Raw genomic sequence first — 13,195 nt, 5'->3', positions numbered from 1 at the left:
GCCTTGTCGTGCTCAGACTTGCATGTTTCAATTTATTGCATTTGGAATATAAGTCTGGTGTACTTAAATTACTGTGGGATACATCTGTGTTGCCTGCAGCCTCCAGGTATGGGCAAGGATGTACCTCGTTATTTATTGAAAATCGGAAAAAGATTTACCATTGATTTTTATTTTACTCACTACTCCATTTTATTATTATTTTTATTAATTTTCGGGATTTCTGTGAACTCTTAATCGAAAGTTCAATTTCTCTTTATTTCTTCATTATCGAAAAACTATTTTTCCATTTCATTTTTTTTTATTGGAAAAAAATTTTTTTATTAATATAATTAATAGCGTTGCATTTTTATATAAAACTTTTTTTTTTCAAAAAAAAATTTTTTTTGAATATTTTTTATAAGTAGTAAAAAACAAGCTTGAAAATGTTATTTGAATTTTAAATGTTACTAAATAAATAAATAATATTTTTGAAGAAATAAAATGTAAAATATTTCGCATAAAAAAATTTTGTTTTTTTTTTAAATTATACACAGAAAGAAAAATTTCTTGACTGGAGAACAAAATTTTTGGCTCAAGAAAATTTTTGGGTGCCTGAAGGAAGATCGAAGTTGTGTTTGCCGAAGCAAAAATTTTTCTTGAAATTCTATTCTTGGTGGAAGTAATTTTTTCTTAATTCAAATTATTATAAATACTTGATACAATAAATTTTTATATTTAATCAAGATTTTTAGATACTTTAGGGAAGCAGCGCCACCTACTTCAGCTGAGAAAAAAATTTTCTCACTTTGAGAAAATTTTTCTCTTGAATATTTGATACCCGTTTTATATTATCCGAACAAAAACAGTTTCACTGTAAAAAAAGTCGCGCCAAGTCCACGTTCATAAGACTATTAGGAAAAAAAAAATTTTTTTTTTCTTTACAAAAACATACAAAATAAAAAAATTAAAAAATCCAAGTAACCGATATGATTTTTTATGATTTTCGGAAATTAAAAAAAATTTTATTGTAAATTTAAAAATTAAAAAAAAATTTTAGAACGTATTTAGTGTGCGTGGTTGCAAAATATTTTACTTTTAATGAAATTCGTAAAATCTATTTACTAGGACTTTAAAAATTGAAATACATAATGACGCACACCAAGTACGTTCTAAAATTTTTTATTTTTAAATTTTCACAATAAATTTTTTAATTTCCGAAAATCATAAACAATCATATCGGTTACTTGATTTTTAATTTTTTATTTTGTATGTTTTGTAAAGAAAAAAAATTTTTTTTCCTAATAGTCTTATGAACGTGGACTCTGTTTTTACAGTGAAACCTGTCATTTTAGTATTTTTGAATTATAATGAAAATTTACAATTGATAACAACTTAAATCTCGTGTTGACTGCATTTTTTACTGCAAACTATCCCCTTGAAGCTACAGTTTATGTAGATGTAATTCCAGTGCACCCTGGCGGCCGTAAATGTAAGCTGTGAATTACTTTTTTTAACTGTAGTTGCTTATCTATAGGAGGATTACTACACATTTTTATTTTATCTAGTCTGTGGCACTGATCTTTCTCCATCAAAAAAAAGTCAGGATCGAAATTTGTGAGCGAGCTATAGTATGTGCTGATAAAATTTAATAATTTCAAGTAAATAAATTGTTATAAGTGAATATAATTAATTAATACGGTGAAATAAATTATGAATTACTGTTATGATAAACAAATTGGGTAAAAAAAGTACCGTAGAATTAAATAAAATTTCGCAGCCTCAAAAAACCGTTCTGCTTATAGTAAACATAGTCGGTAGTCTGGCGCTCCATTTACAACGGATTTGAACGGAACTTGGCGCCAGATTCTACCGAATCTGTGAATTTTAGCGTGCAATTATTCATATTGAATGAAAAAAAATGATTCAATATTAATTGATCTTCCCATTTGACATGCTAATCAATAATAGTATATTTTTTACCTAGGGCAGGAAAATAAGAAATGTCTTAGATTACATGTAATTGTTGACCGAGGCGAAGACGAGGTCGACAAACATGTGATCTGAGGCTTTCTTATTTCCTGCCTGTGGTGAGAATACTATTTTTCTCCTCGACGGAGGCGGAAAGCGGCATTTTCATTTAGCGCAGCGGGCGGAAAATTGACGCTTTCCTCCCGGAGGGGAGAAAAAATATTAATGAAAACTTACTTCTATCTTTATATTTAATTTTTTGGAGCAAGAGAGAAATTTTCTCAAGACAAGAAAATTTACTTTTATCAAGAACTAAATTTTTTGAAGCAAGAAGCTGAATTTTCTCAAAACAACAAGATTTTCGTGATTTAAATAAATTTTCTTGGATCAAGATACGTATTTCTTAAGGGGCCATGAAAGAAGATTTGATAACATTTTTATGAGATGATTTTTGGTGCATTGTTTTGAGCTAAGTTTTAGACAGTTTTTAATCAAATTTAAACCACATATAAAAAATATAATAATAAAAGCAAGGAACTAATTTATATATGAAATTTTTACAAAAAAAAAATTAATTCATAAGAAAAATCGCAACTTTATACAGCCTACAGAAATCTACGTCAAAATAATGAATTTTTGTTTATTTTATGGAAACAATGATTATAAAAAAGAGTTCCCTGCATTCTTTGTCACTACTAAGTTATCAAAAATTTATAAACCCGATTATTTATAGTTACAATTATTAATAATAATGCACCGAATGTAATTATCAATAAACAAATGGATATTATTCTTATGAATTAATTTTTTTTTTGTAAAAATTTCATATATAAATTAGTTCCTTGCTTTTATTATTATATTTTTTATATGTGGTTTAAATTTGATTAAAAACTGTCCAAAATTTAGCTCAAAACGCACCAAAAATCATCTCATAAAAATATTATCAAATCTTCTTTCATGGCCCCTTAAAACAAGACAGTTAATTTTGTTAAAATAAGTGAAATTTCTTGTGTCAAAAAAAAATTTTTTTTTCGTTCGAGCGAAATTATATAATTGTATCTAATTAAATATAATTTTATATAATTCTCCTTCATGATTTCAAATAATTTTATACAAGATATAATTATATAGAATTATATAAAAATTATATATAATTGTATCTAATTATATCAAATCTTTTTTACTCAGGTCAAGAAAGTAATTAGAAAGAAAAATATTTTCTTAGCTCAAGTGAACTTTTTTTTTCTGTATAAAAAAAACTAAATTAATAATTTTTTAATAATATTTTATCGGTAGAAAAATTAAAAAAAAAAATTTATAAAAATAAAAAAGAAACATTTGCATAGATAAACTTTTGACGGAGTCCATTGTCTGGCTGCTCAGTGAGTGTTAAGCCGAGTTTTCATTTAAGAGATGAAACGATTCCGGAATTATGGAGATGACTAAAGTTTTAGCGAAATCGGGAGTTTATCCGTGTATAGATCTACACTTTTGTCTCCTAAGAAGACTCGAGCTTAAAGAATACGCAACAGTTGGTAATTTTATTTGCAAAACTCCCTTTTCCTAGACACTGTTTTTAACAAACCTTCTGCTTTAATAAAAATAAAAAACTAAATAAAGTAGCAGAGCAAGTTGATGAAAACAGCGGAATTAAGTCAGAGTAGATAGAGACGTACCTGTTTGAGCCAACTGCGCCAGAGGTCTCTGTCCCAGGGATGCTGGAAGCCCAAGTAAAGGTGCCGGGTCTCGCGGTGAAGTTCTTGCCGCTGATGTCCGGGCTCCCCGCTGGTTGTCTGTTGGAATTCCTCAGAATCTCGGTCTTGCTCTTGGACTGCCTGCTGGTTGTAGATCCGCGGGTAGCCCGTGACGCGCAAAACGAGCTTTCCCAGCCGTGATGGGGCATAACAAACAGCTCCGCCTTGTAATTCTATCCATTCTGGCCGCGAGTCGGGACATCCTGCTTGCAGAAATTATTTTTAGACTCGTATTTTTTCTGTGATAAAAAGTAAGTAAGCAATCTTGTGTAAGAACAGTGTTTTATGAGCTTTTAAGTAGTGTAGTGTTAATTTGGTCCGACAACTTTTTTTTTGTATCAGATTACAATTTTTATTGCACTGAAATTCTTAATTCTAAACTTCTAAAAACTTCCGAGAGTTTAAAATTGAAAAAAAAAAAAATACTCTTTTAGAGAAAAATAAGAAAGAAAATTTTGATTTTTTTTAATTAAAAAATTAATTCAATAGAAATATTTTTGGGATAAATATTATTTTTCCGAAATTTTTGAAAAATAATTTATCATTTTATTAAAATTATAAAATATGAATTTTAATTTTCGATTATAATATTTCCTTTTAATTTAAGCGGTGGGTATAAAAAATAAAAGTTATTCTGAAATTTTAAACTTCATAAAATTGAAAATAAAAAATTAATATTGATTAATAATGCATTTAAAAAGTTAATATTGAAATTTAATAAAATATTTAAACTCGTCAATATTTAAACTTCTATACTAATAAAATTATTCATTAGATTAGTTTTTAATAAATTTATTAATTTATTAATCTATCGAATTTAAGAAAGTAATTTTTAATTTTTAATGATAAATATTTTTAGAACTCCGTCTAGCTTTCAATATTACATTACAAAATTACATTAAAAAATAGTATATTACACTATTAGGGCAGAAAGTTTGAGATTTTTGCACTGCGCGCCATGATGCCCGAGGCGCAGCCGAGGGCATCACGGCGCGCAGTTCAGAGCTCTCAAACTTCTGCCCGTGTAGTGTATACTATTTTTCTTTATAGCCGGTCGAAAGTACGTAAAATATTTCATGTACTGTATCGAAAAAAAATTGATGCCTGCCCCCGACATTTGCAGCACGAGCGAAGCGAGTGCTGCTGGTCGAGGGGGGGGGGGGGGCAGGCATCAAATAAAAAAAAATTAATGTAAAATCAAATAAAAAATAATTAAAAAACATTTTTTTTTTTAGTTTTTATATTAAATAAAACTGAAATTTCTTGAATTCAACAAACATGATAAAGATTATTCTCGGTTAAAATTAGAAAAAACGAGCATATTGTCTGAAAATTAACAATAATTAATAAAAATCAAATTAAATTGTTGTTACTGCGTACATTTTTCTAAATAATACATTAATTAAATAAAGTTGATCCATTTTACACACGTCACTGTCAAACAGTACAATCTGGTTATAAGTTACATCGGACGATCTACTCACTCTTACGACAGTTATATTTTTATCTATATCTCTATCTATATATGAAATATATCATCTAAGTAGAAGAATGAAAGAAATATAACCAACTTGTATTGTACCATTAATCGTGAATCATCAGCGTAAACAAAACATAGTTAGTAACAAATGACTACACAGTAAAAAATTTTGCGTCATTGCGTGAAAAAATTTTGTGTTAAAAATTTTTATGTTAAATATTGAGACACTGCAAAATGTCCCGATTTTATCAGCCTGGCGAACTACCACCCGAAATTTCCGTTACCGACACTAGCTAAATTAATGTGCAGCCCCCGCGACGTCACAAGACGACACGAGGAGGGGAAAAACAGCTACGAGCCTCAAAACCTGAGCATTGATCGACACTTCGATCTATCCCCCGGTGTCAACCACCACGTTAGATATTTCTTAGTCAATTTACTACACAGTAAAAAATTTTCGTAAAACTTAACATAAAATTTTGTGTAGATGTTTTTTACATAAAATTTATGTTAATTCTACACAAACGGTTTGTATTGATCAATCCATCCATTTTTTAACACACTCAAGTGTTAATTCAAAGTAAAACTACACTTTTTTAATGTTACTGGCCAACCAACACAAAATTTATGTTAAAGAATTCTTCATATATAGTCACGTATGCCACACAAGATAGACATGTAAATGTGATAGCCTCAACGTCATTTTAATTTGGTGGATTTTGATTTGTGTCATTACGTAAGATACTTAAATGCAGCTAATAAATATAAAATTGTAGTGTATAGCAATTAAAAACTAAGTAAATAAAGGGTAATTTATATTGAAACATCCGATAACAGAATTGTAACCTTAAAATTCATTACAAGGTTAATGTCCTTTCTAGTGTGAATCTAGAAGACAGAATAAATTTTAAATTATGAGGAAATAAATAAAATAAGAAAAATTATAAATTTTATGATTATGAATCTAGCAGACATGTTGATTTTTTTTGACAAATTATTTACAAGTTAAAAAATACTTAAAAAAAATTACACGAATAATTCTTCAAATTTTCTACAAGTGAAATTTTTTTTTTTTTATTTTTTTGTAATAATTTTTTCATTAAAATTTGGTTGTATTTAAATAAATAAATAAATAAATAAATAAATAAATTAAAAAAATTGTAAAAATTTTCAGATGTCGGCTAACTTAATTTTCATTTATTTTTTTGAATTAGACAAAAAAATAAATAATTGAAATTAATAAATTATTAGAAAATAAACTTACAGTTTTTTTAATTTTCTACATGTGCATTTTTCCTTTAATTTATTATTTTCAATTGCTCATGTATTTTTTTAATCACAAAATATATATATATTTAAATTATTAGTAGAAATCACACATTTTACAGCTGATCTGAGTAACACAAAGAAAAGTTACAATCAACACTTTATTTGTGTTATGGATAACATTTAAGTGTGTAGAAATCCGAGAATCAGCCAATGAAAGTTTTAACATATTTTTGTGTTACTTTTAACACAGAATTATGTTGATTTCATCAATACAAACAGTATGTGTAGAATTAACATAAATTTTGTGTAAAAATCATCTACACAAAATTTTATGTTAAATTTTACGAAAATTTTTTACTGTGTACTATACCACTATTACCACTATTAGGTGATTACTCACTAAAACTTACTATCAATTAATCCTATATTCCTTTTTTACTACTATTAGGTGACTATTCACCATAATTTACTACTAATTCACTCTTATATTTCTAATATTAAATAATATTCATTCTATTGTTACAAATATTCTATTTTGTTAAGTTACATTACCGAAATACCACAAGTTTATATTAAAAGTGCTTATTTTGTGTAATAAAGTTAAGTGTATTGTTATCACCGCTATACACTATTACTAAACTACCACTATTCACCTATCTATCTACAACCTGCCAAAAGGTCAATCAAAGACGAAGGGTCATCGTTGCAGTTAAAATTTTGTAAGTAAGTAAAATAAATTAACTGGCACGCGTGAGAAATTCTGTCTCAAACTAATAAAATCATCTAAAGACAAAGACACTCATTGGTTCACGGGAGCGGAATATCCCAGAGCAGCGAATCCTAATTTTTAGAAGTTTAGGCGATTATTTCTTATCCGCGAGGTTTAATGGTCTAAATAATTAAATTTTTAAATTCAGCAAAAAAAATTTAGTGTTTCAATATTTAACACTTTTTTGTGTTAATTTAACATTTTTCTGTGTTAATTTAACACAATTAATGTTAAATTTCCACATAAAAGTGTTAAATATTTAACACAAAATTTTTTGACGCAATGACGTAAAATTTTTTCTCACCTCCGGGCGGGAAAGCGTCAATTTTCCTCCCGCTGCGCTAAACGAAAATGCCGCTTTCCGCCTCCGTCGAGGAGAAAAATAGTATACACACCATGGGCAGTAAATAAGAAAGCCTCAGATCACATGTTTATTGACCTCGGCTTCGCCTCGGACAACAATTACATGTGATCTGAGACATTTCTTATTTTACTGCCCTAGATGTAATATACTATTACTGTGTAATGTCAGTCGCGGTAGCGAAAGCATTTGCTCCCGCTGTTATAGAAGGCGAATGTGTAGCTTAATCAATGCACGAATCTTTAACTTTCTGCCTCAAAATAGGTGCAAAAGATGCGTACTTTCGACCGAGGTATAAAGAAAAAAATCCTCTAGTCTAGAGTTATTATTTTTAATTATTTTTTTTATATGTTAAATTTTTTTTTTAATTATTCAAATTATATCAAGTGTCTAAATTAGGGTGCGTCAAAATTTAATCTTTAAAAGCAACCTTATAAATTGGATTTTTGAGTTCCGCCTTTAGGAGGAGTTAGGTTTAGGCATTTCCTGAGATATTTTGATGTGTCAGGATTTATTTGATATTCACATAATTTTTTAACAGGAGTTTTGTTTAAGCATTTTTTCTGGAATTAAAAAATTTCAAAATTTGGCCAAACGAAGCTCCTGTTGAAAAATTCTGTGAATATCAAATAAATCGTGACACACCAAAATATATTAGGAAATGCCCAAATACAGCTCCTGTTAAAAACGAAACTCAAAATTCCAATTTTAAAAGGTTGCTTTCGAAGATTAAATTTTGACGCACCCTAGTCTAAATATAATTTACAAATACAAAAAATGTTGAAGAATTAAAAAAAAAATTTATTAAGATTTAATATTTCATCTCGAATGAATTCTTGTTTGAGATTGATTTTCAAATTATCCAGATATGCACTGTAAATCCAAGTGTTTTAACAAAACACACATAAAGTGTTTTGTTCCTATCTTGAAGCATTGCAGTCACTTTTAAAACAATTCTACGTGTTTTAATTTCCTATGTTAAATGCCCATTTGTAGTCACTTTTAAAACACTTGGATTTACAGTGTGAACATATAATCTCGTATTATAGTAAATTAGGACGGCTAAAATCGAGTAAGAGAAGAGATTACTTAGATTACTTCAAAGCATGTTTGTTTTTCAAGAAAATTTGACTAAATTATTGACAGCTGTTTAGCCCAGGACTTGAGTATCTTAATGTTTCAATGCGTGGAGGTGACATTAGGTAAGATTGCTTGCGTCTACCTAGAGTAAATAGTAACATGTACGAACAATCTTTTATAATCCATTGCATACGTGTCTGAAACTCGTTACCACCTAGGTTGACAACTATACACGGAAAGAAAAATATGGGAACTATTTCCATAATTTTATGGGAACATTTCCCAGACAATTATAGGAACTGTTCCCATAATTATAGGAAAGTTTCCCAGAATTATGGGAAAATTTCCCATAATGATGGGAATGGTTCCCATAATGGTATAGGAATGGTTTCTATAGTTATAGGAATGATTCCTATACAATTATAGGAATTATTCCCATAATATTATGGGAAATATTCCCATAATGATATAGTAATGGTTCATATATCATTATGGGAACTATTCCCATAATGGTATAGGAATGGTTTCTATAATTATAGGAATGATTCCTATACAATTATAGGAATTATTCCCATAATATTATGGGAAATATGCCCATAATGATATAGTAATGGTTCATATATCATTATGGGAACTATTCCCATAATGGTATAGGAAGGATTCCTAGAATGTTATAGGAATCATTCCTATACCATTATGGGAATCATTTTCAAAATAAAATAAAGATAAAATCTTCGTGCGGAGTGAGTTCAAAATGATTCCTATAATATATACACAGAAAAAAAAAATTGGGGCAGCCACATGATTTTCATGTTGTAGGCAATAATTGTTAAAACAACAATAATAATTAAATAATAATTAAATAATAATAATAATAATAATAATAATAATAATAATAATAATCTATATTATTAAGAGAATAAGGAAAATTTTGTGGCCAGTGTATTTATGTGATAAAATGGATTTTTGCTTGGAATTGTGCCTTTTCAAGGTTTCATATCATTTTCGCCAATAGTCAATTTAATATAATAAGAATTTAGGCTGCATTCGAAAGTGCTCTGTATCTAGATACATAATGAAGAAATGACCTTGTATCTGGTAAACTATTGACATTTTTGAAGATATAAGCTCATCCCGATGTTACACTCATCAAGAGCTTTCATTTGAGTACCCACATGCATTTTTAATATATTTTTCATATATTCATATATATATAATATATATAAATATATAAAATATATGAAAAATTGATGTGGGTACTCAAATGAAAGGTCTCGATGAGTGTAATGTTGGGATTAGCTTATATCTTTAAAAATGTCAATAATTCACAAGATACAAGGTCATTTCTTAATTATTGATATTTTTAAAAATATAAGCTCTTGTTGATGTTACACTCATCAAGAGCTTTCATTTGAGTACCCACATGCATTTTTGATATATTTTTCATATATACATATATATAATATATATAAATATATAAAATATATGAAAAATTGATGTGAGTACTCAAATGAAAGGTCTCGATGAGTGTAACATCAATATGAGCTTATATCTTTAAAAATGTCAATAGTTCACAAGATACAAGGTCATTTCTCAATTATATGTTTAGAGATAGAGCATTTTCGAATGCAACCTAAAATATCTATTATAAGTTGACTATCATCATAAATTGACTATCGACGAGAATGATATGAAACCTTGAAAAGGCACAAATTTGGGCAGCCCCAATTTTTTTTTTTTTCCTTGTAGGATTTAAACCCATATGTTGTGGGAACCATTCCTATACTATTGTGGGAATGGTTCCCATAAATTATGGAAACCATTTCTATAATAATATAGAAATGATTCCTATAGCATTATGGGAACCATTCCCATCATATTATAGGAATAGTTCCCATAATATTATGGGATTAGTTCCCATAATGATATAGGAATAGTTTCTATAATAGTATAGGAATTATTCCTATAGCATTATGGGAACCATTCTCATAATGGTATAGGAATAGTTCCCATAATTTTCTTTCCGTGTAGATAGTCTTCCTAAATTTCAAAATGTCTCCTTTTCATTTTTTCTTACAAATGCACTGTAAATCCAAGTGTTTTAATAAAACACACATCAAGTGTTTTGTTCCTATCTTGAAGCATTGTAACCACTTTCAAAACAGTTCCACGTTTTTTAATTTCCTATATTAAATGCCAGTTTGTGGTCAGTTTTAAAACACTTGGATTTACAGTGATGACAATTAAAATTATTATTTTAGTTATTTTATTTAACTATAATTTCTGTTTAAAGTGTTTATTGATTAATTGATTAACTGATGTACTGAGAAACATAAAAACCTTACTTTATTGTTATTACGTTATAGTAATTATATTTTAATGCTGTTGTAATTAATTACGTTGTTATTACTATATTTTAATGCTGTATACTTGTATAAAAAATATATTGTTTATTGATGGCCTTGAGGAAGCTTTGGCTCTAAGGTCAAATAAATATATTTATCTATCTTTAATTAATAAATATTTTTTAATTCTTATAAAATTTTAATTAAATTAATCAAAAATAAACATTGTCCAATAAGTGACAATTATTAAATTAAATTAAAAAAAAAATTTATTTAATAAATCTGATGTCAAAAATATTTATTAAAAATTCTTAAATATTGCGAAATTTTTTATCAGTGAGTATTTAAACTTCTGTTGAAATAATAAAATAATCGATATAAAATTTCCTGTTCACAGAAATATTCAATAATTTATGCATTAAGCATGAACCAGAACTAAAACAATATTAAACTTTAAAAAACACATAAAATATAAAATACGCTCGATATCATTTGAGGTAGACCACTTATCAGGAGACATACACCCACCCACCCCTTATTATTATTCACCTCGATCGTATTTCTTCTCGCTCAGACTGACATTTTTCGATCTGGGTTTTATTGTCCCCTGTAATAGTAATAGCAATAGTAAAAGTAATGTGAGCTACGTACACCCATCCCATAACCATAACTACCGCCCATCGATCTATATATTCATATGAGCGCATAAAAATACATCTGTCAAGTCAGAATCTCAATTCTAGTTCATCTGATAAAAGATAAAAACCGGAAAATAAATCTCGCGGAACTGTCACATCTTTATGAAGTTCCCCATAGAAATTATTAAATTTATTTAGTATTAATAAAGCTGCGGAGTAATTTTAATTTAAAATTTGTGAATGTGGATGGAACTGAATGTCGACGGCTACTTAATTGATGTTTTGTTAATTTCGCCGGGTTTATTAGAGAAATAAAATGAAAGTGTTGTATTCCCGAAGTATGCAAAGAGCAATTTGCGCTCTACTCTATAGGGTGTACAGTTTATAATTTCGGGTGAAATTAAATGCCGAGTCATGTCGTACGAAACTGATGACGCTTACATGAATCCTGGCTGATATCGAACTCGGTGAGCATTGACCTGTGATGAGTGATATTTTGGAAGAACGGTCAATTTTAGGTAAATATTTGTAGGACAGTTTTAAAAATTATTTATTTAAGGTTCTTCGATATTGAATTTCGGTATGTAATTATTTAAAATTTTTTTTTAATGATAAAAAACAACTGCGTTGAAGACCATGGTCGAATGCGAAGGCGGCTAGACACTTGACCGGATAAAACAAGGCTCGATCCCTGGTCATGTTTTTTTTTTTTTTTTTTAAATAATTTTATATTTTTTTTATTGAATTAAATTCAACACGGAAAAAAGAATCATATGAAAAATTACAATAGTAACATCGTAATCTAACATAGTGATTATCACAAATGATGTAAGTAATAAATAACATAAAAATTCTTACGATGCTGCCGTCTACAGAATACAACTTGAATTATTGCAAATTACGATGTTATTTAGTAAATTTTTTTTCCATAAAAGCAAGTGAATGAGCACGCATACTATATGTTTTAACAAAAGAGAGACAGAATCCAGTAAGAGGATAAATCTTGGGCTTGTGACGGAGAGAAAACCGGGTTCGATTCCTCAGTGATTCAGAATTATTTTTTCAGTGACCGAAACTTCTTTTTAATTTGAGTGATAGAAAAAATATTATTAAGGTAAAGTACCCAGTAGTTGAACAGGTTTCAAAGTAAAACTTATTTGACCCTACTCTTAATATATAAAGATGTAATTATTAGTTAAAATTAGTGATTTTCATGAAAATATAAACAATTTTGAATTGATTGAACACGGAAAAAGTAAACTGTAATATTCACTCGGATTCCGGTTAGTTTTATAATTTCAAACAGTAAAGCGGACATCGGGGTGGCAAAATGTAAATATTACAGAACTTAATGTAGAAAGTATAAAAGCCACAGTTTATAATTTAATATCCAAAATAAGTGATTAGTAGTTTTCACTATAGTAAATAACGACTCTTTCATCTTTAAAATTACAATTTCAAACAGTAAAAATGCCATTTCAATAAATAGTCCATATTATGAAGAGATGGGGAACTTACATGAAAAAGAAAGGGGTCTCACTCTGGGAGAATT

The 13,195-nt window shown here is 28.3% G+C and overlaps 2 protein-coding genes across 3 annotated transcripts in view; one reads left to right on the top strand and one right to left on the bottom strand.

Annotated features, from left to right (window-relative positions):
* The window catches only part of LOC123272749, a 146,754-nt gene that overhangs the window by 65,091 nt on the left and 68,468 nt on the right, over positions 1–13,195 (bottom strand). For both annotated transcript variants that reach the window (XM_044739738.1, XM_044739737.1), the window contains one exon: positions 3,624–3,904. In XM_044739738.1, coding sequence (XP_044595673.1) covers positions 3,624–3,904 — 281 coding nt within the window. The remainder of the gene's footprint in view (positions 1–3,623; positions 3,905–13,195) is intronic.
* Positions 1–13,195, top strand: part of LOC123272756 (elongation factor 1-beta') — a 148,275-nt gene that overhangs the window by 107,084 nt on the left and 27,996 nt on the right. The window lies entirely within an intron of this gene.

This window comes from Cotesia glomerata, linkage group LG10 (assembly GCF_020080835.1).
Source record: "Cotesia glomerata isolate CgM1 linkage group LG10, MPM_Cglom_v2.3, whole genome shotgun sequence".
Lineage (NCBI taxonomy): Eukaryota > Metazoa > Arthropoda > Insecta > Hymenoptera > Braconidae > Cotesia > Cotesia glomerata.
The sequence above is the reverse complement of the archived record's forward strand: the minus strand, read 5'-3'. Positions and strand labels throughout refer to the sequence as shown.